Source organism: Palaemon carinicauda, chromosome 15 (assembly GCF_036898095.1).
Source record: "Palaemon carinicauda isolate YSFRI2023 chromosome 15, ASM3689809v2, whole genome shotgun sequence".
In the NCBI taxonomy this organism is placed as follows: Eukaryota; Metazoa; Arthropoda; class Malacostraca; order Decapoda; family Palaemonidae; genus Palaemon; species Palaemon carinicauda.
Window position 1 is genome coordinate 135,374,805 of NC_090739.1, and position 27,029 is coordinate 135,401,833.

The 27,029-nt window shown below is 45.5% G+C and overlaps 2 protein-coding genes and 1 long non-coding RNA gene across 3 annotated transcripts in view; 1 reads left to right on the forward strand and 2 right to left on the reverse strand.

Moving 5' to 3' along the window:
• The window catches only part of LOC137654776 (uncharacterized), a 314,879-nt gene that overhangs the window by 155,114 nt on the left and 132,736 nt on the right, over positions 1-27,029 (reverse strand). The gene's annotated exons all lie outside the window — the stretch shown is intronic.
• Positions 1-27,029, forward strand: part of LOC137654774 (attractin-like protein 1) — a 280,888-nt gene that overhangs the window by 134,903 nt on the left and 118,956 nt on the right. The window lies entirely within an intron of this gene.
• The window catches only part of LOC137654801 (attractin-like protein 1), an 89,793-nt gene that overhangs the window by 22,907 nt on the left and 39,857 nt on the right, over positions 1-27,029 (reverse strand). Inside the window, exons 16-18 of the mRNA XM_068388752.1 lie at positions 26,353-26,499; positions 24,719-24,883; positions 193-408 (exon numbers count right to left, since the gene is read on the reverse strand). Of these exons, the coding sequence (XP_068244853.1) occupies positions 193-408; positions 24,719-24,883; positions 26,353-26,499 (528 nt within the window). The remainder of the gene's footprint in view (positions 1-192; positions 409-24,718; positions 24,884-26,352; positions 26,500-27,029) is intronic.

Genomic DNA, 27,029 nt, shown 5'->3' on the forward strand with positions numbered 1-27,029 from the left:
ATTGTTTTAAGCGTTTTCACTGAACTAAAATTTTCAGTTTATGCTTAACAAATTGCTTGGAAGAGCTTGTGATTTGCAAAATCTGAATAAGCCATTTTCTAAACTATTGTACTTGATAATAGATACATTTTCTTATAAAAACCATAATGTGAAACTTGAATAAACACATACAAACATACTGTTTATACTTACAAAAAGAAAATAGTGAAGATAAAAAACTATTGATGTTCAACTTCGGCTGCTGGAAAAATGACACAATAATATCGATGGGTGTAGTGAAGTTGTAGACATATACATGGAAAGTAGTAGCGTCATCGTCAGAGCCAAATGTGTATTCGGAAGCACTAAATCTGCGCTCGATTTGCGTCCCAGTGAAATTATCAACGATCCAAGATTCGGGGTTCTCTCCTGAAAATGAAAGCCATGTATTTAATCATGCGAATTCTGTCCCGCGTTTCTGGAAATTCAGGATACTACGTGAATATTCATCCACGTTAAAGAACAAAACTATTACCTCTACAACAATCATTAGGTTATTTCATTGGGAACAGAAAAGTTAATTTACATAGGATTTTTTTTTAAGGTAAGACCTACAGAATATTTCATAGTTTTAAATATTTAACTTAGCCGGTGAATATATAGCTGCAACTCTGTTGCTCGACAGACAAACTCTACGGAAAAACTCGCCAGCGATCGCTACACAGGTTGCGGGTGTGCCCAACAGCGCCATCTGTCGACCAGATACCCAGCTCTTATGTAAACAAAGACTCAATTTTCTCTCTGTCGACGTGTCGACAAGACGTACTTTACTCGCTGTTGCTAAACTGGAGTTTTTCACATCATATTGGTGAAGTACTATATTCTGGTTTTGAGCTTTCGCAATGCAGGTGTTTTATCTTCATCTTAAATCTTGAACTCTTTTTGGATAGATTTAATTATGGTGACAAAGAGAGTATGGACTTTCTTTCACTTTTAAATGGCCGACCCTTCCCTTAGACGGAAGTGTGTTTAGGCTTTTAGTAATTATCTTATCACGTTATAAATTATTTATAGATTTTCCTCTATATATTTTATATCTCTCCGCCTTTATTAGGCCTCTTCGATTAACTTTCCATTTATTATAAACATATAAAAATAAATTTTAATGTTTTGTTTATATGCGACCTTTCCTGAGAGTAGGCGGTCCTAACTTGGAAACCGAAGTTAATCAATGTTGAGCCCTTTATATCGTAAGTAGCTTTTAAAGAGCTAAGGATTTAAACTTTTTAAATGTAATATTTTATGAAAGAATTTCTTTGATAGTCTTCGTACTGTTTTCAAAGATGAACTAACGTTTAGTTGTTCCGTAACCGAAATACAAACCACGCTATTTACAAAGGGTATTACTTTTAGCGTAGCTGAAATGGCGAGCCATTAGAATTTAACGAGGGTGTATTACCCCCGCGCTAGTTAGCGGGGGGTAGGGGAGTGGTAGCTAGCTACCCCTCCTCCCCCTCACACACAGGTGAATACTCACTTTCACTTTTGGCTCGGACTATGACAGACGTCTCTGTCTTGGTCCTCGCTTGGCAGCCATTGTCTGTTTTGTCTTTACTTAATCGCTTACTTTTCTTTTACTCAATATATATGTAAACATGTTTTCATGTTTGTATATATATTTGAGTATAGAAATAAGTAAGTTTCCTTTTCAGATGTGTGTGTGTAGTGTACGATATCTACGTGGAGGCCTCGGCAGTTAGGCCACCACGGCCTAATTTTATGGGTTGCGATCGAGTTTGACTTCGGTCTTTCTCTCTCTCTCTCTCTTGAGGTCGTTCACCCTTTTACTATGTTTTACTACGCCCTTGTAGCTTCCTTCCCGTGTGGGTGGGGTTGCTACGCCGTACATTTTGTCTCAATTAGTTTATGAATCTAATTGTAGTTGTTAATTTTTCAGCTTGTAGAACGATTCCTTTCGGGGTTTTCGTTTTTTCTTTAGTGTTCATTCATTTTTAAATTACATAATTACATAGTTACATAATTATAATTGTTATAATTCTGTTTTGGTTACAGCTCTCCTTCCGCGAGTGTAAGTGGTTGTGAGGGCACGTGCCTGTTGTGTAATTCTTGTTCCTTTTCCTCGGGATTCCTCTTCGGAGCCTTCCCGGGGAATGAATGTGTACTAATATTATTTGTTTTATTTTTTTACAGTTACCGATCTAGTTCGTTTCTGTAATATAGCAACGGTGTGAGCTGTCTGGTTGAGTCCTGGGGATTCGGCTGTTGCTGCCTCCCCCCTTGTATTGTCGTCAGGGGCGTGTCTCCTTCTACTGGTAGTACTCCCGTGTCGACGGACAGCTCTCCAGTTCATTTTAGAACAGTCAGGAGGCTTGCCTCCTTGGGCGGATAACTTTCCTTCCGAGGGAAGTTTTTTTTCCTGTCCAGGCTTGAGCTTTTCCTCTTTTGGGGGTTCTTCTCTTGCCTTTTTTTCGTGCGACTATGCTCTTGGTGCTGAGCGGTCGCACCTGCAGTTTCGCTCAAGGGGCTGGGCAACTGCAGGAGCTCCTCTTCGGAGGATTGCCCCTCTTAGGTCACTGGCTGACCAGTCTCTTCCACGAAGTGTTTCTCTTTCGTTCGCGAGAGAGTACACTCATAGAGACTCCTCTTCGGAGGTTTCTTCTGTTGCTGTTGCTGTTGGCCTCCCTCGCCGTAAGGCCCTCCGTCCGCCTCGTCGTAAGGGCCTCTCATCTCCCTATAAGGGTGCTTGAGGCGCCTTTTTGAATCTCCGTTTGCAGCCTACAACTTCTTTTTCTCGATCTTCCGTCTTGGTGCAGATGGACAGCAGTCTAATCTCGTCTTCCGACGGGCAACGGTCTTCCCGACGGACAACGGTCTTCCCGACGGACAGCGGTCTTCCGACGGACATCAGTCTCCCGGCGGACAACGATCCCTTCGGGGCAAAGGGTTGCCCCCACGGGGGTTCTTCCCTTGCGTGTCAGGGTTTCCCTGCGCGCCCTTCTGTTCGTCAGCGCTCTCCTGTTCGTCAGCGCCATCGCACCCTTTCACGCGATCATTCACCTGCGCATGCTGCTCGCCATCGCACAACCCTGAACGATTGCCCGCTTACGCATGCTGCTCCTCATCGCACAACCCTGAACGATCGCCCTCCTGCAGATGCTGATCACCATCGCACCCTTTCACGCGATCATTCACCTGCGCATGCTGCTCGCCATCGCACAACCCTGAACGATTGGCCGCTTACGCATGCTGCTCCTCATCGCACCACCCTGAACGATCGCCCTCCTGCAGATGCTGATCACCATCGCACCCTTTCACGCGATCATTCACCTGCGCATGCTGCTCGCCATCGCACAACCCTGCACGATAGCCCGCTTACGCATGCTGCTCCTCATCGCACAACCCTGAACGCTCGCCCTCTTGCGGATGCTGATCACCATCGCACCCTATCACGCGATCATTCACCTACACATGCTGCTCGCCATCGCTTACCGCCAGCGATCTTCTTCACCTACGCGGCAGCACGATCCCTCGCCGTCACGCCCATTCCCCTGCGCGATCGCTCGCCTGCGCGCCCGCGCGATCGCTCGCCTGCGCGCCCGCGCGATCGCTCGCCTGCGCGCCCGCGCGATCGCTCGCCGGCGCGCCCGCGCGATCGCTCGCCTGCGCGCCCTCGCGAACGCTCGCCTGCGCGCCCGCGCGACCACTCGCCTGTGCGCCCGCGCGACCATTCGCCTTTGCGCGACCGTTCGCCCTCGCGCGACCATAGTTCGCGGCGAATTCCACAGCCGGTGGTAACAGCAGGGACGCGTGCTCCTAGGCGGCACTCGGGATCACCTCCATCCAAGCACAGGTTGGTAGTGCAGGACGAAGACAGGTCAGTACAGCATTCTTCCCACCTTCTTTTCAGGCAGGAACCGTCGTGTCCTCTCCAAAGGATCGCCCGATCCCTTTCACCTTAGCGAGGATTTCGGACTCTGTGTCCTTGGAGCAGCAGACATGGTTTGATCCGCTGGCACGGGCGTTAATGAGGGTTATGAAACCAGCACTCACCGGCCAGGGTAACAAACCAGCGGCTGTCTCTCCTACGCTGAAGAGAAAGAGAGGAGTGGACTTCGTGGTGACTTCCCCCAGGGCGAAGTTGGTTCCCAAGAGGTCGGTCTCGAGGGTCCCCTCTCCTGCACGAGTACTCTCTCCTTCTCCCGCCCTGGAAGGATTTTTGGCGGGGGGGCTTTCCGTTGAAGTTTTCTCCATCGGACAAGGGGTGACTGCTTACCTCTTCCTCTGGGAGCTTACCAGGTTCTTTCCCTCCTCGGTTACGGCCCGAGGTTTGGTTCAAGGAAGCTACAGGAAGATCAAGGGTACTTTCCTCCTCTCGAGCTCAGGCACCTTGGCCTTTCGTCGTTAAGTATCTACTTGCGGACAAGCTCGATGTTTTACCATCTGGACGCACTGACTGAAGGCTTCCTTCGGGTGTCTCATCTGTGGAGGTCAACGACCTCAGACACCCTTCCATCCTTGAGAAGAGTTTTGTCTTTGCCCAAGGACAGAGACTTAAACATCTGCTGTGCGGAGTAAATCGACTTCCGGTTTCACTCCTCCAAGGCGCTTTCTTCCAGACTCTGCAGGGCTCCAGCTCCCTTTTCTTTCAACCACGTCGGCCTAAGTTATCGGCTACGACAACTGGGACAAGGTGTCCAATTGCAGTTTCCTCCTGTCAGGAACAGATGGCACGGGAGACTCCCCCGGGGGGGCATAGTCCTAAAAGGAGTTCACGAACTCTAGGATTGCAGGTTTTTTCGCTGGGAGGATGCTTAAGGTTACTCATCCGAATGACAGCTTCCCGATGCCCATTCCCGCACAATCTCTGTGAGTAGCCAAGGATATCGCGCCTGCCGTCTCTGTCAGCGAATTCAGTGTCTCTGAACCTCTATGCCATAGCATCAGCAGAGTTGCCCGGTTGGGCAGAATGATCCATACCTTAGGCGAAGGTCTTCCTTAGGATCATCGACGGCTTCACCCCCGGCCCCCTCAGTCGATCCTTTCTTGTAAGGAAGGATCTGAGAGGGGATGTCCATAGTCGACCTCTCAGCCCTGATCAAGTTTGTCGAACAAACTTCGGCCAGCGTACACCAGCAGAATCGATCAGACTGGTAACGAGGCGACAGGACTCCTTTAACCCTGGATCGGAAGGACGGGTACTTTCAGTTTCCATTCCATCCATCTTCCAGGGTGCTCGTCGAATTCAGCCTAAACTGCAAGTATTCCTGCTTATGATGCAGTGTGGCTATCCCGCCGTGGCATAGCAGGTTTGTTTCCCCAGAGAACTCTCCCTGCCTTCCTCTTGGCCGCTCAGGTGCAGACTTCCGCCTCCTCTGCTGTTTGGAGGGCTGGTCAACTCCGGTAGGCTCGGGTTTCGACCTTCTTCAGCGCCGGGAAAAGCTTCCGAATGCTGACCATGAGTGTGGGCTCATGGTATTTTGCTTGGAGCCTTCTCTTCCTCTGCCTCAACATCTGGAGTATCTGGCCATGATATTGAGTCAACCGCCTTACCACGTTGGAAACCCCGCTTCTCGTCCGTCCAGCGAGGTTAAGCAACGTCGGCACTTGGATGGGTGACCACCTGGGGACGCCAGATTCTGTTACCACATCCTCCGAGCCTTCCTTTCGGTTGACTGTGGCAAGACTGAGGAGAGTCGCAGTACCTGTTCTCAGTCAAGCAGAGTTTTCAGCCCTACCTTGGAACGTTTCCTAGTTCTTCTTTCCTCATTGACCCGTTTATAGTCCGAACGGTCGCCTCAGGATAAGTTCCATGTGGGGCGATCCAAGTTCCGGTGGCTTCTGGCAATGTTTAACCGGACTCCCTGGCCCTATGGGACCAGCGGAACTATTAAACCTGCAATGGGTGTTGACCTATGGAGCCTCTTGATGGTAGTGGATATTCTCGTCCTTTCCCCACATTCTTGATGCGGTTCTCGGACTCGTCAAAGGAAAGGGGGGGGGGCATGTTCCGGTCCAGGCCTATGGTCAAGACCTGAAGGATACCTCTCCATCATTCAGGCAGGCTTAAGGGCCTTAGTCTGGCCCCTCTTCAGTCCTACCGCTCCTGCCAAGTCGCCCCGTTGCGTGTCGACTTCATGCTAACCAGCAGGGGACGCATTTTCACACCTTCACATCTTGCAGTAGAGATACCGGGATGATTGAGATTCTCTCAATTCCACCATCGGCTCTCTCATTCCAGGCAGGGGAATGTTTCTCTCAGACTATCCAAGCAGAGCCTCATAGAGAGAGTGTACCTAGGGGTCTTTGACCTTGGGTAACCAGCAAGTGCTGATCTGGGGGACCTGATCGCGACAGCTTGGAACCTCAAGCTTCCGCTAGTTTTCCCCCCAGTCTCAGACCCCGAGACTCTGGCAAGATGCATTCCGGTGATGGTGGGACAACTTCGACGCCTGCGTCTTCCCTCCTTTTTGTCTGCGGACAATGGGTCTCAACAAAACCAGGTTGTCTGTCAACCTTTCAATGGGAGAGCTCCACTGGGACTATGCGCAGAACGGTTTCTGGACCCTCTGCTTCCCCTGACGGAACTCCCGGGAGAGCTTCTCCCACGGCGCAGGCTACTCAAGCAACCACACTGCGACATCTCTCCCGAACCGGGGCGTCGCTTCGGCTTCATGCCTGGAGACACTACGCTTCCTCCTCTAGAAGAGACAACCCGCTACAGTCGCGGTACGGAGGTCGCGTCATCTGCGATAGTCATCCACAGGGGTCTCCCAGGCAAAGTGAAGAGTCTAAGGTGGTTGGTGCCGTGGGAGATATACCTCTTCCCGTGAGGCCTCTTCTCCAGCAATAACGGTCTTATTGCCTTTCGGCGGGAGGAAACTCCTTTCCGCTCTTGGCAATGAAGCCTGTCGCTCAGCCTTTCCCTGACCTTCAGGCTTAAAGGAATAACTTTTTCCTGCCCGCTGGATCTATTCTCGCTCATGCGAAGCTACGATCGTCCCTGCCCTAGTCGGAGGAAGACCTCCAACTTGGAGCATGGCTCGGACTTTTAGTCCTTTAAGAGATCTTCTCAAGACCCTTTTACGACAGGCCTCGGATTGTATTCCGCCTTGGGTCTTCTGCTCACTCTGCCACGGCCAGTGTGTAAGCAATCTTCTTGGTCTCTTACTACTCCCCCCCCTTTCTAAGGAAGAGGGGAAGGCAACATTCAGGCTCGCTCCTGAGTTGTTGGCTAGACTCAGAATCTGAGGGTCCCGACCCTTCGGTCCGATTCATTCAAGATTTTGAGTCTCCATTCTGTGTCTGATGTCCCAAGACCTTCTCTTTCTTGCCAGTACAGGAATCGAGAGGTTAGCGCTGGGAACAGCTGCAGTTTGGCCTCAGTTGCAGCCGATTTGGGAACACAAGGAGGACATGGGGGGAGAGTCACCAGTATACCTCTTCAGCCCGGACTCAAGGACATTCATCTCGACCTGTCTTCAGACCCTCCCCCGTCACGTCGCCCTACAGCACGATGTTGGATACATCGCAACGTCCCTCGCCTTCGAGTAATACTACTCTGTGACGCAGGTGCTACAAGCTGGAGTCTGGAAGCGTCTGATGACCTTCGCAGCCCGCTTCCTGCAGGGCGTGACCCACAGGAGTCTCGATACGTTTTCTATCGCTCTGTGGTGGCTACACAACAGCTGGTCTAACCTCAGGCTCCTTTTTGGACAGGTAGCAGAAGGTTGAGGGCATTGTTATCAGGTTTTAGTCTGCATGAACGAAAGAAGTATGTCTGGCCCTTACTTCTTTCTTCATCATCCCCTCTACGGGGAAGCAGCATCCTGGTCTCTGCATAGCTGACCTCGAACCTCTGCAGGTAAACCATGCTTCCTTGTGTTCCGAGTATTGAGTCAATACTGTCGCGTCCCCCATACCCTGACGAGGTGGTATTGGGAACGTCCTAACCCAGAGTTCCTTCTGGAACTCCAGGTCAACTGCCTAAGACGGGTCACACTTCTTCCTTCACACACAAGCTTACGTAGGCCACATGGTTCCTTGCGGTGCAAGGAACTTGTGAGGTGCAGGGACTCCTTTTCTCGAGTGCGACTCACTCGGATTCTGAGTCCCCGGGTAAAGCCAAAGCCAGTATGGCTGGGGACTTTCCACCCTTCCTAAGGGATAAGTCACCCTTTGTAAATAGCGTGGTTTGTATTTCGGTTACGGAACAAATGACAAATTCGAAGATAATTTGTATTTTTCCTAACCATACAAACCTTAGCTATTTACACATATTTGCCCGCCAGCCCTGTCCCCCAAGACAAGTCCTACCTCTAAGTGAAAGTGAGTATTCACCTGTGTGTGAGGGGGAGGAGGGGTAGCTAGCTACCACTCCCCTACCCCCCGCTAACTAGCGCGGGGGTAATACACCCTCGTTAAATTCTAATGGCTCGCCATTTCAGCTACGCTAAAAGTAATACCCTTTGTAAATAGCTAAGGTTTGTATGGTTAGGAAAAATACAAATTATCTTCGAATTTGTCATTTTATTTATGCTACGCAGTTGTTGACGTTCAGGACGTTCAACATGCGCTCTATCGTTACGATAGAGAGAGAGTGTATCACGGTTTCACTTTGCAGTAAGAGTAAATCGATTCTGACGTTTTGTTCATTCTTTCTTAGCTTAAATGTTTTAAATTCTATTTTAAAGGAACTTTTTATTTGAAAAACCTTTCAGTTTTTTCCTTTGGTCAAATAACATGTTTTTTTGACGAAATATAATTGGGCTCTTCTCTTAGGTGCGAAATCAAGAGAGAAAGAGAGAGAGAGATAGAGACGGAGGGAGAGAGAGGAGAGAAAACGTTCCGTTCAAGCGGGTAACGTTGTTCTCGAGTTACTCTCGTCCCTAGTCTCTGTACGGGGAGGAAGGATAAAACGTTTTTAGTTTTTTATTCTCGTCCCCAGGCTATGTGCGGTGAGAGATTGAAAACGTAGTTTATATGAACTAGTGTTTAGTCTCTTTCCCAGCCACTGAATTTTTTATCTTAAAATATGTTTTCTGTTTTTTGCTGGTATTAATGAGCTTGCATTATACGACTGATTTCGCAATTACTACCTTTTAATGAAGGGTAGAATTGCGTGTTTCAGGTAGAAATCAGTAAAAGTTTCGATTTCAGTGAAATAAGTGCAAAACAGAAAATTGAAGTGATAAAGTGATATGCGCAAAGTGTTACAGTGTTGCGTCCGAGGGTTCGTCTGTTCGTGCCTGTCGTTCACCTAGTCCGGGACCTCTTGCAAGCTCCCAAGCCCAGGGGAGAAGTAATGTCGAACGACTTATGGGTTCGAGAGGCCTTGATCAACGAACAGACGTTTCCCTCTATGGTATCTGGTGTATCTTACCAAGATCTCCCCTACCATAAGACGAGAGAGACGTTTTTTCTCCTCGTCATCCGAAGGCTTTTCGCATAAGAAACCTGTCACAAGGTTTCGAAGCCCTTAAGCGAAAGTCAGTCCTTTCAGGACAGGTCCAGCGTCCTGGTTACAGCCATTAGGACAGCTCTGACCCTATGCAGTCATCGGATAACTGCTCGCCGCCTAACAAAAGCGTAACACAGACTCCGAGAGTCTTTTTTGTTGGCAAAGTGTTGCGGTCACAGACGTTACCCTCGTCTCTTACCACAACCATTTCCGTTGATCCTTAATGGGTTGTATGGCAAGACATGCAGAATATGCTTGCCTCCCTTATGGAAGACTATTCTGCCGATTAGTCCGTTGAGTCTAGCCGTTTATCTCATCGATATCCTGGCTTTCAGCCAACCTAACGTTCCTTTGTGCTTCCTGTTGACGTTGGCGTAGCTAAGTCACGTCAGTCAGGTTGTTTAGAACCACACTCGATGCGGTCTCGTGTGGATTTCCAGCCGCATTTGGACGTTAGGCCACTTGCTGATGCTCCTGTTGACGTTCAAGACGTTCGCTAACAATCGGAGTTGCCTTGTTTTGACGCTGTGCGTCAACCTCCGCATTCTAGAGTTGTTTTGACTGCTCAGTCTAGGCAGTCAAAGCAGTCTTGAGTGGACGCTGTGCGTCCTCACGCACCTGTTGTGGTTGACAGTTCAGTTGTTGACAGTTCACAGACTGTCAAGCAGTTACATGACGTTGCGTTCTGGTCCGCTACTAATGCACCAGTGAGTGTGGACTCTGCTTGTAAAGCATTGCCACCACGGTAGGTCTCTCCCTTGCTTGAGACTCAGCTTTTATCGGACAAGGTTCCTGTAGATGAGGAAGTTGCTGTTCCCCCTCCTACTGATATTCCCATGAGGACTCTGTCAGATGGAAACGAGCCTAAAGCTGCTTAGCCCCCTATGGACTTTAATTAAATCATGATGATTTTTTTTTTTTTTAAGGATCTTTGTCCGGATCTTTTTGTAACTGCTGCTCCTCGTTCGCCTAAACGTCAGAGCTTACACTAGGCTTAGCTACTTCGAAGCCGTTGTTTTTAAGCTAGTGCTCTCTCGCTCTCCTAGAGAGCTTTACGTTGGCTAGGCGACTGGTTTATCACCAGGAGGAGTTTGGGGGATACAGCCTTTGCTTTCCCTTCTTTTAAACTGGCTTATAGAGCGAGAGTCTGATATGACACGAGAGAAGTTCTCGGCTTGGGAGTTCATGCCTCTGCCCAGATAGACTTCTCAAATCTCGTAGACTCTCCCTGGCGCCTGGCCAGGAGACGCTCCAAGTTTTTTACAGGTCAACTTCACAGCTGTTTTCGAGCCTTTGAAGTTTTGCTGTACAATTATGTCATGCATAAACAAGGCTTTCAGGGATGGAAAGCGGTACCGCCTCAGTCGCTAACCCCGTCTGTTGCCGCACCTGCTCCCGTAGACCCTAAATGGGCTTTGCTGCAAGACATGCAGTCCAAGCTTGCGTCCTTGATAGAGGACTTTAATGCGGAGAAGGTTGCTGCCGAACCTTCTGGCCAACAACCTTCCAACCGGTCGGTTGTGCGCCCTGTTGACGCTGAGGTAACCTTCTCGCGTCTGCCAGTTGAGGTGGTTCCTCCTCCGATGCGACCCAGTGTGGGTTGCCAGCCGCACGTTGACGTTAAGCGACGCTCGGAGGTGGTTGTTGACGTTCAGAACGTTCAACAACCAGCAGAGGTGACTTGTTTCGACGCAGTGCGTTAACCTCAGCAACCCGGTAGGGTGTTGACTGCACAACCCAGACGGTCTAGACAGTCTCGGGTTGACGCTGTGCTTCCTCGCGCACCCATGGTTGTTGACAGTTCACAGACTGTGCAGCAGTTCCATGATGTTGCGTCCGGCTCCGTCACGCATGCACCAGTGCGACCGGACTCAGCGAGCCAGACGTTGCCCACTCCGTTGCCGTTTCCTCATCAGTTTTCGGATGAGGAACCCTCTGATGAGGACGTTGCTGAACAACAAGACGATCAGCCCCCAGAATAGATCAAGCCCTGCTATCCATCCAGAAGATGCTGAAGAAGGAACGCTGCTCAGTCAGGCTGTGGATGAGTCTGGTAGGGACGCTGTCATCCGTGGAACAATTTGTGTCACTAGGAAGACTACACCTCCGTCCTCTTCAATACCATCTAGCTTTTCACTGGAAAAAGGACAAGACGCTAGAAGCGGTCTCGATCCCGGTTTCCGAAAAGATAAAGTCTTGTCTGACTTGGTGGAAGGACAATATCAACCTAAGAGAGGGTCTTCCCCTGGCTGTTCAGACTCCCAACCACGTTCTCTTCTCGGACGCATCGGACGTGGGCTGGGGCGCGACACTAGACGGTCGGGAATGCTCAGGACTGTGGAACTCGAGTCAGAGGAGCATGCATATCAACTGCAAGGAGCTGTTGGCAGTACATCTGGCCTTGAAAAGCTTCAAGTCTCTCCTTCGAGGCAAAGTGGTGGAAGTTAACTCGGACAACACCACGGCCTTGGCGTACATCTCCAAACAAGGAGGTACCCACTAACTGACGTTGTACGAGATCGCAAGGGACCTGCTCATCTGGTCAAAAGGTCAAGACATCTCCCTAGTAACGAGGTTCATCCAAGGCGACTTGAACGTCATAGCAGATTGTCTCAGTCGGAAAGGGCAAGTAATTCCAACCGAATGGACCCTCCACAAGGATGTGTGCAAGAGACTTTGGGCCACTTGGGGTAAACCATCCATAGATCTCTTTGCAACCTCGCTGACCAAGAGGCTTCCAATCTATTGCTCTCCAGTCCCGGACCCAGCAGCAATACATATAGATGCTTTCCTCCTAGATTGGTCACATCTGGATCTCTACGCATTCCCACCGTTCAAGATTGTCAACAAGGTACTGCAGAAGTTCGCCTCTCACGAAGGGACAAGGTTGACGTTAGTTGCTTCCCTCTGGCCCGCGAGAGAATGGTTCACCGAGATACTTCGATGGTTAGTAGACGTTCCCAGAAGTCTTCCTCTAAGGGTAGACCTTCTACGTCAGCCACACGTAAAGAAGGTACTCCAAAGCCTCCACGCTCTTCGTCTGACTGCCTTCAGACTATCGAAAGACTCTCGAGAGCTAGAGGCTTTTCGAAGGAAGCAGCCAGTGCGATTGCTAGAGCAAGGAGAGCGTCTTCCATTAGAGTCTACCAATCGAAGTGGGAAGTCTTCAGAGACTGGTGCAAGTCAGTTTCTGTATCCTCGGCCAGTACCTCTGTAGCTCAAATAGCTGATTTTCTCTTATACCTGAGAAAAGGAGGATCCCTTTCAGCTCCCACTATCAAGGGCTACAGAAGCATGTTGGCATCGGTCTTCCGGCATAGAGGCTTAGATCTTTCCAAACATAAAGATCTGCAAGACCTCCTTAAGTCTTTTGAGACCACCAAGGAGCGTCGTTTGGCTACCCCTGGATGGAATTTAGACGTGGTACTAAGATTCCTCATGTCAGACAGGTTGGAGCCGTTACAATCAGCCTCCCTGAAAGATCTCACTCTTAAGACTCTTTTCCTGGTATGCTTAGCCTCGGCTAAAAGAGTCAGTGAGATTCATGCCTTCAGCAAGAACATCGGATTTTCGTCGGAAAAAGCCACTTGTTCGCTGCAACTTGGTTTTCTAGCCAAAAATGAGCTGCCTTCTCGGCCTTGGCCTAAATCTTTCGATATTCCCAGCTTATCGGAGATCGTAGGCAATGAACTAGAAAGAGTCTTATGCCCTGTTAGAGCTCTTAAGTTCTACTTAAAGCGTACTAAACCTTTACGAGGCCAATCTGAAGCTTTATGGTGTTCAGTTAAGAAACCATCCTTGCCTATGTCAAAGAATGCTTGGTCAGACTTTATCAGATTGTTAATACGAGAAGCTCATTCACATCTGAGTGAGGAAGACCGAACTTTGCTTAAGGTGAAGACGCACGAAGTTAGAGCTGTAACAACTTCCGTGGCCTTTAAGCAAAATATATCTCTGCAAAGTATAATGGACGCAACCTATTGGAGAAGCAAGTCAGTGTTCGCGTCATTTTACTTGAAAGATGTCCAGTCTCTTTACGAGAACTGCTACACACTGGGACCATTCGTAGCAGCGAGTGCAGTAGTGGGTGAGGGCTCAACCACTACAATTCCCTAATTCCTTATCCTTTTAATCTGTCTCTTGAAATGTTGTTTTTTTATGGGTTGTCCGGAAGGCTAAGAAGCCTTTCGCATCCTGGTTGATTTGGCGGGTGGTCAAAGTCATTTCTTGAGAGCGCCTAGATTAGGGGTTTGATGAGGTCCTGTTGTATGGGTTGCAACCCTTGATACTTCAGCTCCTAGGGGTCGATCAGCATCCTAAGAGGATCGCGAGGCTCCGTAAGGAAGACGTACTTAAAAGGCAGAGTAATTGTTCAAGTCGACTTCCTTACCAGGTACCTATTTATTTTGTTTTTGTTATTTTGATAACTTCTTAAATGAAATAAAAAACTCTTAGCTCATAAAATGTAAACATATATTACTGGTCTCTACCCACCTCCTTGGGTGTGAATCAGCTATATATTCACCGGCTAAGTTAAATATTTAAAAATGATATTTTAATTATAAAATAAATTTTTGAATATACTTACCCGGTGAATATATAAATTAAATGACCCTCCCTTCCTCCCCAATAGAGACGCAGTGGGACGAGGAGAAAATTGAGTCTTTGTTTACATAAGAGCTGGGTATCTGGTCGACAGATGGCGCTGTTGGGCACACCCGCAACCTGTGTAGCGATCGCTGGCGAGTTTTTTCCGTAGAGTTTGTCTGTCGAGCAACAGAGTTGCAGCTATATATTCACCGGGTAAGTATATTCAAAAATTTATTTTATAATTAAAATATCATTTTTCAACAAAATGCAAAATTCAAATTATCCATTTGAGATTCTTGGATTTTTAAATACAGTATATAAAATGGGGGAGGGGGGTGCATGTGCGGATGTCATTCATACCACTTTTATAAAATCATGCAATTGTACTGAGCTAAGGATGGAGAATTTTTATCTTCTGAGTCATCAGTAGCCTTTGCCTGGCCCTCCTTGGTCCTAGCTTGGGTGGAAGGGTGCTTGGGTACTGGTCATATGTATTTATGGTCAGTCTCTAGGCCATTGTTCTGCTAGCTAGGGCTTTGTCACTATCCTTTGCCTCTACCATTCATGTGGAGCCTTTAAACTGGAGAACAAGATGTTAGAAAATAGAAAGGGATTGCGGTAGATAAAGGGCTAAGAAGTGGGTGCATGAGAGGAGGGAAAACCCATATGCGCCTGTAGTAAAGCAAATAACACAGAGTTACGAAAAACACGTTCGAACGTTCACAGGTGCTTAGAAGGAATGATGGGAGAAGGATAGGTAGAGGTAGTGGTGGTGGGGGGAGGGGGGCAGTAGCTGTAGAGAACGACAACCCGTAGTAACGGGGGATGTTGAGGAGGGAGAAGACTAATTGGTAAGGGACCTCTGGTAGTAGTTTCACACGCCCCAGTTTTAATACCGACACCCTCTAAGGGTGAGCGAGCTGGGTATATTCCTGGCATTCCATGCAACTTTTTTTCTCTAGTATATTTAGCAGTATTTATACCTTAGAAATTGTGCTTTAAGGAGCATTTCACTGGGTGACCCAGGTCCCTCGCCCAGAAATAGATTTTTCCTTCGTCAAAATCACTTTATTTTCTGATTTAAAGTTTTTTGTATCATTTTGATGCTGAAAAACAGAATCTTAATAAGATATACTGTATTACAATATTTCTATACTCGCCTATGTTCACATTGCTTCTTCTCTGTAAGCTCTGTTTATTGACATTTACCCCTAAGATTTAATGAATTTCCCGTTTTCCTTCCAATAGACACAATAGATACACTACCAGTTAATGATGAGAAGCAAAATTGTGAAGCACTAAAGGCTCTTTGTTGAAACTATTTCTTATCCTCTCAACACCTCAGGACAGTGGGTAGGAGGGTGGGCACATGTATGAACCTCAGGCGAGTGTAGAAATAACAAGTTTTATTATTGAGGGTCCATTTATTTTCTCAGACTGAAACATAGGAACTTGAATTGGTAAACTTTTGATCGTTGATGAGACGAAGGTAAGGCTAGCCCTCCTTATTCACGGCTGTTAGATACCGGAGACGGGCGTGAAGAGACTCCGGGAATACTTGCTGCCCTTGGGTGGGATAACTCATAACCCTACCAACTCAATACCCCATTGCCTAGGCACAGTCGACTAACGCAATGTGTACTGCCTAATATTGTTTTTACTTGGTTTCTATCCCAGCATAAGTATTGTGTAAATGAAAACTCATTTCAATAAGTGTACAGTACATTTGCACATGTGTACACTACTTACTGTACATAAGGCATGACTTAAAACTTCTTCTAACACATTCTCTTGAAAAGGTTCAGAACTTCTAGTTGCAAAATCTGAGCTTTTGCTGTATTAGTGAGGTTACTCGGAAACAGAACTGGTTCTTTAGACAAGAGAGGATTGGAGGTTAGAGAAATATGGTAACTTTTTTTTTTTTTACTAAAGCTAGTACCCACAGATTAGGATAAAGGGTTTTACAAATGTGATAGAAGAGAGAAAGTTTCCCTTCTGCGGGAATTTTCCAGAAAGGACCAACACAGTGTTTTTCAACCTTTGAGTCTGGTCGACAACTTCTGGAATGTCTACTGGAGGAGTATCTGGTGCTAGAGGAACTTTTTGGCTTCTCATACGTCTATAGGGACAATTCCAAGGTGGTTGAAGCTGTTGTCTTAAAGGTGGGAACATGGGTATTCCTAGAAAAGACCTCAAAGCATACGTACAGTACTTTGATTTTGGCGAAGGATATGTAGTCACCCGTGTCTGTGTCATATGTTTGTTAGTTTGTTCATTTGTTTGTTTGTTTGTAAGCAACTTTACACAAGAACTACTCTACAGATTTTGATCAAACATGGTAGTCATGTCTGTAACATTTTGGATAAAGTACAAGTACGCTGCAGTACTTTGAAAATAATAGCAATGTTAATCATTTGTTTGTGAACAACATTACGCCAAAATTACTGACCCAATTTCAACGAAACGTTGAATATCAAGGGGTATGACCCAAGGACAAATCCATTAGTGTTTTGATAGAATACATCGAACTACAATTACAGAGTGGAGTTAAGAGAAAAATAAGATTGCTTGGTATGGCAAAGGGATGCTCTAACTGAATGCCCCTCTAGTGTGCATATAAAACAAGTCCCAAAATAGAGGTTTTAATTAATTGATTTTTCTGCACCTCAAAGACTGCCCTTGCCATTGAGGCACATACCTATTCTCTTCTCTTAATCACAAATTACACAAAGGATGTTACATCCTCGGAAGCCCCATCTGAAAGTTATATCTAAACAGGTTAGATCATCTAGAGTCAAATTCAAATATTGTTCACCTGCAAATTCATCTTTAGTAAGACTAGAAGCAGTCCCTGTTATAGGATCTACTTTTCTGAGAGAGGAACAGTGAGGTCTTTGCACTCATCACAACGGTTATTCAAATCAGAATACTGTCCCCAAGTTGAGATACAAAGAAGCAGCCATTCTCTTGAACAAAATAAGCATTAATTGCTAGCAACCTTCAGGGAAGTACATCTTGAAATGCATTAAAACAAACTATTCTCTAACAGTCTGGAGGACTGAAATATCATAATGGTCGTGTGTCAAACCGATACTACAAAGAGACTGATGAGACAAAGAGCCTCTGGTGCTTCACAGCTTCTCCTCTTGCTTTAACCTCCCGTGTGTGTTACTTTACTAGATGTGCGTTTGTTAAACGGAAAGAAAATGGGATAATTTAAAAGTCTTGTTGGTAGATGTCAATAAGCCAAACTTTCTGAGAAGATACCTCAAAGTCAGTCAGAACCAAAATTTTGATTTTTCATAAATATCAAAGAAAGATGTAAAGGAAATTTACACTTGGGTTTTGTCCTATGATAATGTACAATAGATTTTAAATATTTAACTTAGCCGGTGAATATATAATAGCTGCAACTCTGTTGCTCGACAGACACATACAGTAAAAAACTCGCCAGCAATCGCTATACAGGTTGCGGGTGTGCCCACCAGCGCCAACTGTCGGCCAGATACCACTCTCGATGTAAACAAAGACTCAATTTCTTCTCTGTCGACGTGTCGACAAGACGTACTTTTACTCGCTGTAGAACCTGGAGTTTTCTCAACATATTTGGTGAAGTACTTCATTTTGGTTTGAGCTTTCGCAGTGCAGGTGTTTTATCTTCATCTTAAATCTTGAACTCGTTTTTGGATAGATTTAATTTTTGATGACAAAGAGAGTATATATGGACTTTCTTTGACTTTTTAATGGCCGACCCTTCCCTTAGACGGAAGTGTGTTTAGGCTTTTAGCAATTATCTTATCATGTTATAAATTAATTATAGATTTTCCTCTATATATTTTATATCTCACCGCTTTTATTAGGCCTCTTCGATTAACTTTCCATTAATAATAAACAAAAAAAAAAAAAAAAATTTTAATGATTTGTTTATATGCGACCTTTCCTGAGAGTAGGCGGTCCTAACTTGGAAACCGAAGTTAAACAACGTTGAGCCCTTTCAATCGTAAATAGCTTTTAAAGAGCTAATGATTTAAAACTTTTTAAATGAATATTTTTAATAAGTATTTTATGAAAGATTTTCTTTGAATAGTCTTCGTACTGTTTTCAAAGATGAACTAACGTTTAGTTTATTTATGCTACGCAGTTTGCGCTCTATCGTTACGATAGAGAGAGAGAGTATCACGGTTTCACTTTGCACAAAGAGTAAATCGATTCTGACGTTTTGTTCATTCTTCTTTCAAAGCTTAAATGTTTTAAATTCTATTTTAAAGGAACTTTTTAATTGAAAAACCTTTCAGTTTTTTCCTTTGGTCAAATAACATGTTTTTTTGACGAAACGTATTGGGCTCTTCTCTTAGGTGCGAAATCAAGAGAGAGAGAGAGAGAGAGATAGAGACGGAGGGAGAGAGAGGAGAGAAAACGTTCCGTTCAAGCGGGTAACGTTGTTCTCGAGTTACTCTCGTCCCTATTCTCTGTACGGGGAGAAAGGATAAAACGTTTTTAGTTTTATTCTCGTCCCCAGGCAATGTACGGTGAGAGATTGAAAACGTAGTTTTGAATGAACTAGTGTTTAGTCTCTTCCCCTGCCACTGATTTTTTTATCTTAAAAGATGTTTACTGTTTTTTGCTGGTATTAATGTGCTTGCATTATACGACTGATTTTGCATTTACTACCTTTTGATGAGGGTAGAATTGCGTGCTTCAGGTAGAAATCAGTTAAAGTTTCGATTTCAGTGAAATAAGTGCAAAACAGAAAATCGTAGTGATAAAGTGATATTGCGCAAAGTGTTACAGTGTTGCGTAACCGAGGGTTCGTCTGTTCGTGCCTGTCGTTCACCTAGTCCGGGACCTCTTGCAAGCTCCCAAGCCCAGGGGAGAAGTAATGTCGTACGACTTATGGGTTCGAGAGGCCTTGATCAGCGAACAGACGTTCCCTCTATGGTATCGGGTGTATCTTACCAAGATCTCCCCTACCATAAGGCGAGAGAGACAATTTTCTCCTCGTCATCCGAAGGCTTTTCGCATAAGAAACCTGAAACAAGGTTTCGAGGCCCTTAAGCGAAAGTCAGTCCTTTCAGGACAGGTCCAGCGTCCTGGTTGTAGCCATTAGGACAGCTCTGACCCTATGCAGTCATCGGAAAACTGCTCGCCGCCTAACAAAAGCGTAACACAGACTCCGAGAGTCTTTTTGTTGGCAAGGTTTTGCGGTCACAGACGTTACCCTCGTCTCTTACCGCAACCATTTCCGTTGATCCTAAATGGGTTGTACGGCAAGACATGCAGAATAAGCTTGCCTCCCTTATGGAAGACTATTCTGCCGATTAGTCCGTTGAGCCTAGCCGTTTATCTCATCGAGATCCTGGCTTTCAGCCAACCTAACGTTCCTTTGTGCGTCCTGGTGACGTTGGCGTAGCTAAGTCACGTCAGTCAGGTTGTTTAGAACCACACTCGATGCGGTCTCGTGTGGATTTTCAGCCACATTTGGACGTTAGGCCACTTGCTGATGCTCCTGTTGACGTTCAGGACGTTCGCTAACAATCGGAGTTGACTTGTTTTGACGCTGTGCGTCAACCTCCGCATTCTAGAGTTGTTTTGACTGCTCAATCTAGGCGGTCAAAGCAGTCTCGAGTGGACGCTGTGCGTCCTCACGCACCTGTTGTTGTTGACAGTTCACAGACTGTCAAGCAGTTACATGACGTTGCGTCCTGGTCTCTCGCACCTGTTGTTGTTGACAGTTCACAGACTGTCAAGCAGTTACATGACGTTGCGTCCTGGTCCGCTACTAATGCACCAGTGCGTGTGGACTCTGCTTGTAAAGCATTGCCACCACGGTAGGTCTCTCCCTTGCTTGAGACTCAGCTATTATCGGACAAGGTTCCTTTAGATGAGGAAGTTGCTGTTCCCCCTCCTACTGATATTCCCTTGAGGACTCTGTCAGACGGAGAGGAGCCTAAAGCTGCTTAGCCCTCTATGGACTTTAAATAAATCATGCTGATTTTTAAGGATCTTTGTCCGGATCTTTTTGTAACTGCTGCTCCTCGTTCGCCTAAACGTCAGAGCTTACACTAGGCCTAGCTACTTCGAAGCCGTTGTTTTATAAGCTAGTGCTCTCTCGCTCTCCTAGAGAGCTTTACGTTTGCTAGGCGACTGGTTTATCACCAGGAGGAGTTTGGGGGATACAGCCTTTGCTTTCCCTTCTTTTAAACTGGCTTATAGAGCGAGAGTCTGATATGACACGAGAGAAGTTCTCGGCTTGGGAGTTCCTACCTCTGCCCAGATAGACTTCTCAAATCTCGTAGACTCTCCCTGGCGCCTGGCCAGGAGACGCTCCAAGATTTTACAGGTCAACTTCACTGCTGTTTTCGAGCCTTTGAAGTTTTGCTGTACAATTATGTCATGCATAAACAAGGCTTTCAGGGATGGCTCCAATGATCTGACAGCCACGTTCTCTGCAGGGACAAGTCCCTCAGGGATGGCTCCATGATTTGGCAGCCATGTTCACTGCAGGAGTACGTAAGAGGCAAGTGCGCTCAATGTGTTCATTGTCAAGACAAACTTCGCGATGAAGTCTACCAGGCTGTCTTGACAGCATTTATGGAAGGCGACTGGATGGTCTCTCTTGACCTTCAGGAGGCATACTTCCACATTCCTATACACCCGGATTCCCAACCGTTTCTGAGGTTTGTTTACAGGAATGTGGGGTACCAGTTTCGAGCTATCGGAGATCAGAGCCTCCCTGTACTTGGACGACTGGCTTCTCAGAGCCTCTTCCAGTCATCGCTGTCTGAAGGATCTCAATTGGACTCTAGATCTGGCCAAGGAATTGGGACTCCTAGTCAATTTGGAAAAGTCACAGCTGGTCCCATCCCAAACTATTCTGTATTTAGGGATGGAGATTCACAGTAAAGTTTTTCTGGCTTTTCCGTCGGCCCCCAGAATAGATCAAGCCCTGCTCTCCATCCAGAAGATGCTGAAGAAAGAACGCTGCTCAGTCAGGCTGTGGATGAGTCTGGTAGGGACGCTGTCATCCCTGGAGCAATTTGTCTCGCTAGGAAGGCTACACCTCCGTCCTCTTCAATTCCATCTGGCTTTTCACTGGAAAAAGGACAAGACGCTAGAGGCGGTCTCGATCCCGATTTCCGAGAAGATAAAGTCTTGTCTGACTTGGTGGAAGGACAATTTCAGCCTACGAGAGGGTCTTCCCCTGGCCGTTCAGATACCCAACCACGTTCTCTTCTCGGACGCATCGGACTTGGGCTGGGGCGCGACGCTGGACGGTCGGGAATGCTCAGGTCTGTGGAACTCGAGTCAGAGGAGCATGCATATCAACAGCAAGGAGCTTTTGGCGGTTCATCTGGCCTTGATAAGCTTCGAGAATTTCCTTCGAGGCAAGGTGGTGGAGGTAAACTCGGACAACACCACGGCCTTGGCGTACATTTCCAAACAGGGAGGTACCCACTCACTGACTTTGTACGAGATCGCAAGGGACCTGCTCATCTGATCAAAAGATCGAGGCATCTCCCTAGTAACGAGGTTCATCCAGGGCGACTTGAACGTCCTAGCAGATTGTCTCAGTCGGAAAGGTCAAGTAATTCCAATCGAATGGACCCTCCACAAGGATGTGTGCAAGAGACTTTGGGCGACTTGGGGTCAACCCACCATAGATCTCTTTGCAACCTCACTGACCAAGAGGCTTCCAATCTATTGCTCTCCAGTCCCGGACCCAGCAGCAATACATATAGATGCCTTCCTCCTAGATTGGTCACATCTAGATCTTTACGCATTCCTACCATTCAAGATTGTCAACAAGGTACTGCAGAAATTCGCCTCTCACGAAGGGACAAGGTTGACGTTAGTTGCTCCCCTCTGGCCCGCGAGAGAATGGTTCACCGAGGTACTTCGATGGCTAGTAGACGTTCCCAGAAGTCTTCCTCTAAGAGTAGACCTTCTACGTCAACCACACGTAAAGAAGGTACACCAAAGCCTCCACGCTCTTCGTCTGATTGCCTTCAGACTATCGAAAGACTCTCGAGAGCTAGAGGCTTTTCGAAGGAGGCAGCCAGTGCGATTGCTAGAGCAAGGAGAGCGTCTACCATTAGAGTCTACCAATCGAAGTGGGAAGTCTTCTGAGACTGGTGCAAGTCAGTTTCCGTATCCTCGACCAGTACCTCTAGCCCAAATAGCTGATTTTCTCTTATACCTGAGAAAAGTACGATCCCTTTCAGCTCCTACTATCAAGGGCTACAGAAGCATGTTGGCCTCGGTCTTCCGGCATAGAGGCTTAGATCTTTCCAACAATAAAGATCTGCAAGACCTCCTTAAGTCTTTCGAGACCTCTAAGGAGCGTCGTTTGGCTACTCCTGGGTGGAATTTAGACGTGGTCCTAAGATTCCTCATGTCAGACAGGTTTGAGCCTTTGCAGTCAGCCTCTCTGAAAGATCTCACTCTTAAGACACTTTTCTTGGTATGCTTAGCCTCGGCTAAAAGAGTCAGTGAGCTTCATGCCTTCAGCAAGAACATCGGGTTTTCGTCAGAAAAAGCTACTTGTTCTCTGCAACTTGGTTTTCTAGCCAAAAATGAGCTACCTTCTCGTCCTTGGCCTAAATCTTTCGATATTCCTAGATTATCAGAGATCGTCGGCAATGAACTAGAAAGAGTCTTATGCCCTGTTAGAGCTCTTAAGTTCTACTTAGCTCGTACTAAACCTTTACGAGGCCAATCTGAAGCGTTATGGTGTTCGGTTAAGAAACCATCCTTGCCTATGTCAAAGAATGCTTGGTCATGTTTTATCAGATTGTTAATACGAGAAGCTCATTCACACTTGAGTGAGGAAGACCGATCTTTGCTTAAGGTTAAGACGCACGAGGTTAGAGCTGTAGCAACTTCCGTGGCCTTTAAGCAAAATAGATCTCTGCAAAGTATCATGGACGCAACCTATTGGAGAAGCAAGTCAGTGTTCGCGTCATTTTACTTGAAAGATGTCCAGTCTCTTTACGAGAACTGCTACACACTGGGACCATTCGTAGCAGCGAGTGCAGTAGTGGGTGAGGGCTCAACCACTACAATTCCCTAATTCTATATCCTTTTAATCTGTCTCTTGAAATGTTTTAATGTTTTTATGGGTTGTCCGGAAGGCTAAGAAGCCTTTCGCATCCTGGTTGATTTGGCGGGTGGTCAAAGTCATTTCTTGAGAGCGCCCAGATTAGGGGTTTGATGAGGTCCTGTTGTATGGGTTGCAGCCCTTGATACTTCAGCTCCTGGGGGTCTGTCAGCATCCTAAGAGGATCGCTGGGCTCCGTAAGGAAGACGTACTTACAAGGCAGAGTAATCGTCTAAGTCGACTTCCTTACCAGGTACCTATTTATTTTGGTTTTGTTATATTGATAACTGCCAAAATGAAATAAAAAACTCTTAGCTTATACGATGTAAACATATTTAACTCTGGTCTCTACCCACCTCCTTGGGTGTGAATCAGCTATTATATATTCACCGGCTAAGTTAAATATTTAAAAATGATATTTTAATTATAAAATAAATTTTTGAATATACTTACCCGGTGAATATATAAATTAAACGACCCTCCCTTCCTCCCCAATAGAGACGCAGTGGGATGAGAAGAAATTGAGTCTTTGTTTACATCGAGAGTGGTATCTGGCCGACAGTTGGCGCTGGTGGGCACACCCGCAACCTGTATAGCGATCGCTGGCGAGTTTTTTACTGTATGTGTCTGTCGAGCAACAGAGTTGCAGCTATTATATATTCACCGGGTAAGTATATTCAAAAATTTATTTTATAATTAAAATATCATTTTTCTATCTAGTGTTATATTTACACTAAGTTAGTCAAGGTACCCACTTCCCTTTTGGAATACAACCACAAGAATTATAGAGTTCTTTGAGAACTGACCAGACAATTTGATGTTGGATCCTTCTCTAAAAAACAGCTCTTCTCACAGAATAGTCTGGCATATTCCTTACACCATTTCCTTTCCTGGCACTAGACATACAACACCTATATGCCCTCATCTAAGTAAGTAGCTTCTGTGACAGCTTAAAAAGCCTTTTTAGCTATGGTAGGCAGTTATTTTAACCATGGACTTCTACAGTATTGTGTCAGAGTTCTCTTGCTTAAGGGTACTCTCAAGCAGACGTTTCTATTAATTTTCATTTACGTACTTTAAAGTGTCTGTCCGGCTTCATAGTAGTTGCATTTTCTAAGTCTTTTTTGGCTTCATCATTTTAATACTGTCACTGTATATAGTGTTGTCAGGGTCATATAATTATCTATTTTACTCTACTTTTATTTTTTTTCCCATACTGAGCTGCTTTCCCATACTGAGCTGCTTTCCCAGGACTCATAGAATTATATTTTTCCAACTAGAGTATTAGGTTTACAAATTGGACTTCGTCTGCCTCGAACACCCTCCCAGATGTTGTCCCAATGCTACAAGATGAAAAAAACATGATGTTTTCATCAACTGTGACGTTATTTGATGTCACCAAAATCCAGAAAAATTATATTAGGTGGATGTCCTTAGAATCTCAAATGTTAAATAAAGTACTGTTTCCCTTAGCTACTTAGCTTAACACTAGATGAAATCAGAATAAACTAACAAAAATGAAGGAGATACTTTCCATGGTTGTCTAAAAAAACAAATATCAACTCATCTCTTACCTGTCTTAGACGAAACCTTAATCTTGGCAGCTTTTGAACACACTATCTTAAAATCTGTGTCAACATCACTTTTGGGGGGCACATTAAGGAAATTAATTTGACGGATGTGCCTGTCTTCGGGCTTGGAGAGAGTGAACGTGAATTTGTAATCAGTTTGCAGATCATCTGAAAAAAAGCAAAATGAAAGTAAACAAACACCAAGACAAATAATAGCAAAATAGAAGTGAGAAAAAAAACGAAAGAGAGAGAGAGAAGCATTCTATTAAGAGTTCCACTGTATTATCATTTTGATCTTAATGAGGTGCTGACATTCACGTTAAACTCCTCAATAGTCTATCAATTAGTGAAAGACGTTCAAGAAATAAGTCCTAAGATAGTGCCTTAAAAAGGTGCTGTATGAAGTGGTGAGGGTGAGAACGGGTCTAAGAAATGAGTTAGCAGCTAGAGTGGATATGAATGTGTTGAGGTGGTTTGACCATGTTGAGAGAATGGAAAATGGCTGTCTGCTAAAGAAGGTGATGAATGCAAGAGTTGATGGGAGAAGTACAAGAGGAAGGCCAAGGTTTGGGTGGATGGATGGAGTGAAGAAAGCTCTGGGTGATAGGAGGATAGATGTGAGAGAGTCAAGAGAGCGTGCTAGAAATAGGAATGAATGGAGAGCGATTGTGACGCAGTTCCGGTAGGCCCTGCTGCTTCCTCCGGTGCCTTAGATGACCGCGGAGGTAGCAGCAGTAGGGGATTCAGCATTATGAAGCTTCATCTGTGGTGGATAACGGGGTAGGGTGGGCTGTGGCACCCTAGCAGTACCAGCTGAACTCGGTTGAGTCCCTGGTTAGGCTGAAGGAACGTAGAGAGTAGAGGTCCCCTTTTTTGTTTTGTTTCATTTGTTGATGTCGGCTAACCCCCATAATTGGGGAAGTGCCTTGGTATATGTATGTATGTATGAGTACCCATTAATCTTACAAGTTATAGCATCAACAACCCTCATAGTAAATTACAGTTATTAAAAAAAAAAAAAACTTAAGAGATTTTGGGTGATTCCTTGAAGATATAGTTGATATTAATTATATATCACTTTTTAAAGCATACGTTAGCAATAGGTATTCACACAACTCTCATATTTAAAGTTTTAAGGGTCACTCATGAATGTCAGAGGCAAGGAATTAACCATATATGGATATCATCCACCTTTCTACCCAAGCTAGGACCAGGGAGGCCCAGGAAATGGCTGCTGAGGCATCCTGCATCCTTAGCTCACAAAGATGGTGAGGCTGCAGACACTAATATACAGTACTCCCTTTTTTGTTAATGAAGTTCATTTGCACTGACTTGTAGGGGTGCCCTTATAGCTTGGAAAAGTTTCCTAATAGCTGATAGGTTAGAATCATTTTGTCCAACCGATCAACTACAGTAGTAAGAAACTTTTCCAAGCTAAAAGGGCACCCCTGAAAGTCAGTGCAAATGTGCCTCGTAAAAAAAATTGGCTATAGAAACTATCAAGCTTGAGTGGATCTCGAACCCCAGTCCAGCAGATTGCCGGGGAGGGCCATTTCCAATCGGACACCACGTAATGTGACTGCACTTACTTGCATTGCAGATTATGATAACCAAAATCTCATGTTTGAGTTACTTACAAAAACAAGTGCCGAGCAGAGGTTCGTCAAAGTAGTTGTTATATGTGTCGCATCGGTCGCAATGATCCCCAGTGACTCCCTTGGTGTTGCAAGAACATTGGCCAGACTCTCTGTCGCAGGTGTCGCCATGGTTGTTGCAATCACAAGCTGGGAAAAAATATGTTCAAGAAGGTCGAAGTCAATGGTGAAATTTAACTCAAACTATTACTTATTATTATTACTTGCTAAGCTACAACCCTAGTTGGAAAAGCAGATTGCTATTAGCCCGAGGGCTTCAACAGGGAAAATAGCCCAGTGAGGAAAGAAAATAAGGACACTACAAGAAAAGTAATTAACAATTAATATAAAATATTTTAAGAACAGTAACAACATTAAAATAATTATGTCATATATAAACTATAAAAACTTTATAAAAACAAGAGGAAGATAAATAAGATAGAATAGTGTGCCTGAGTGTACCTTCAAGCAATAGAACTCTACCCTAAGAAAGTGGAAGACTATGGTACAGAGGCAATGACACTACCCAATACTACTGTAGAGAATAATGGTTTGATTTTGGAATATCCTACTAGAAAAGCAGCTTACCACAACTAGTCTCTTCTGCCCTTATCAAAAGGAATATAACCCACTCAACAATTACAGTGCATTAGATAACCCTTTGAGCAGGAAGAAGAATT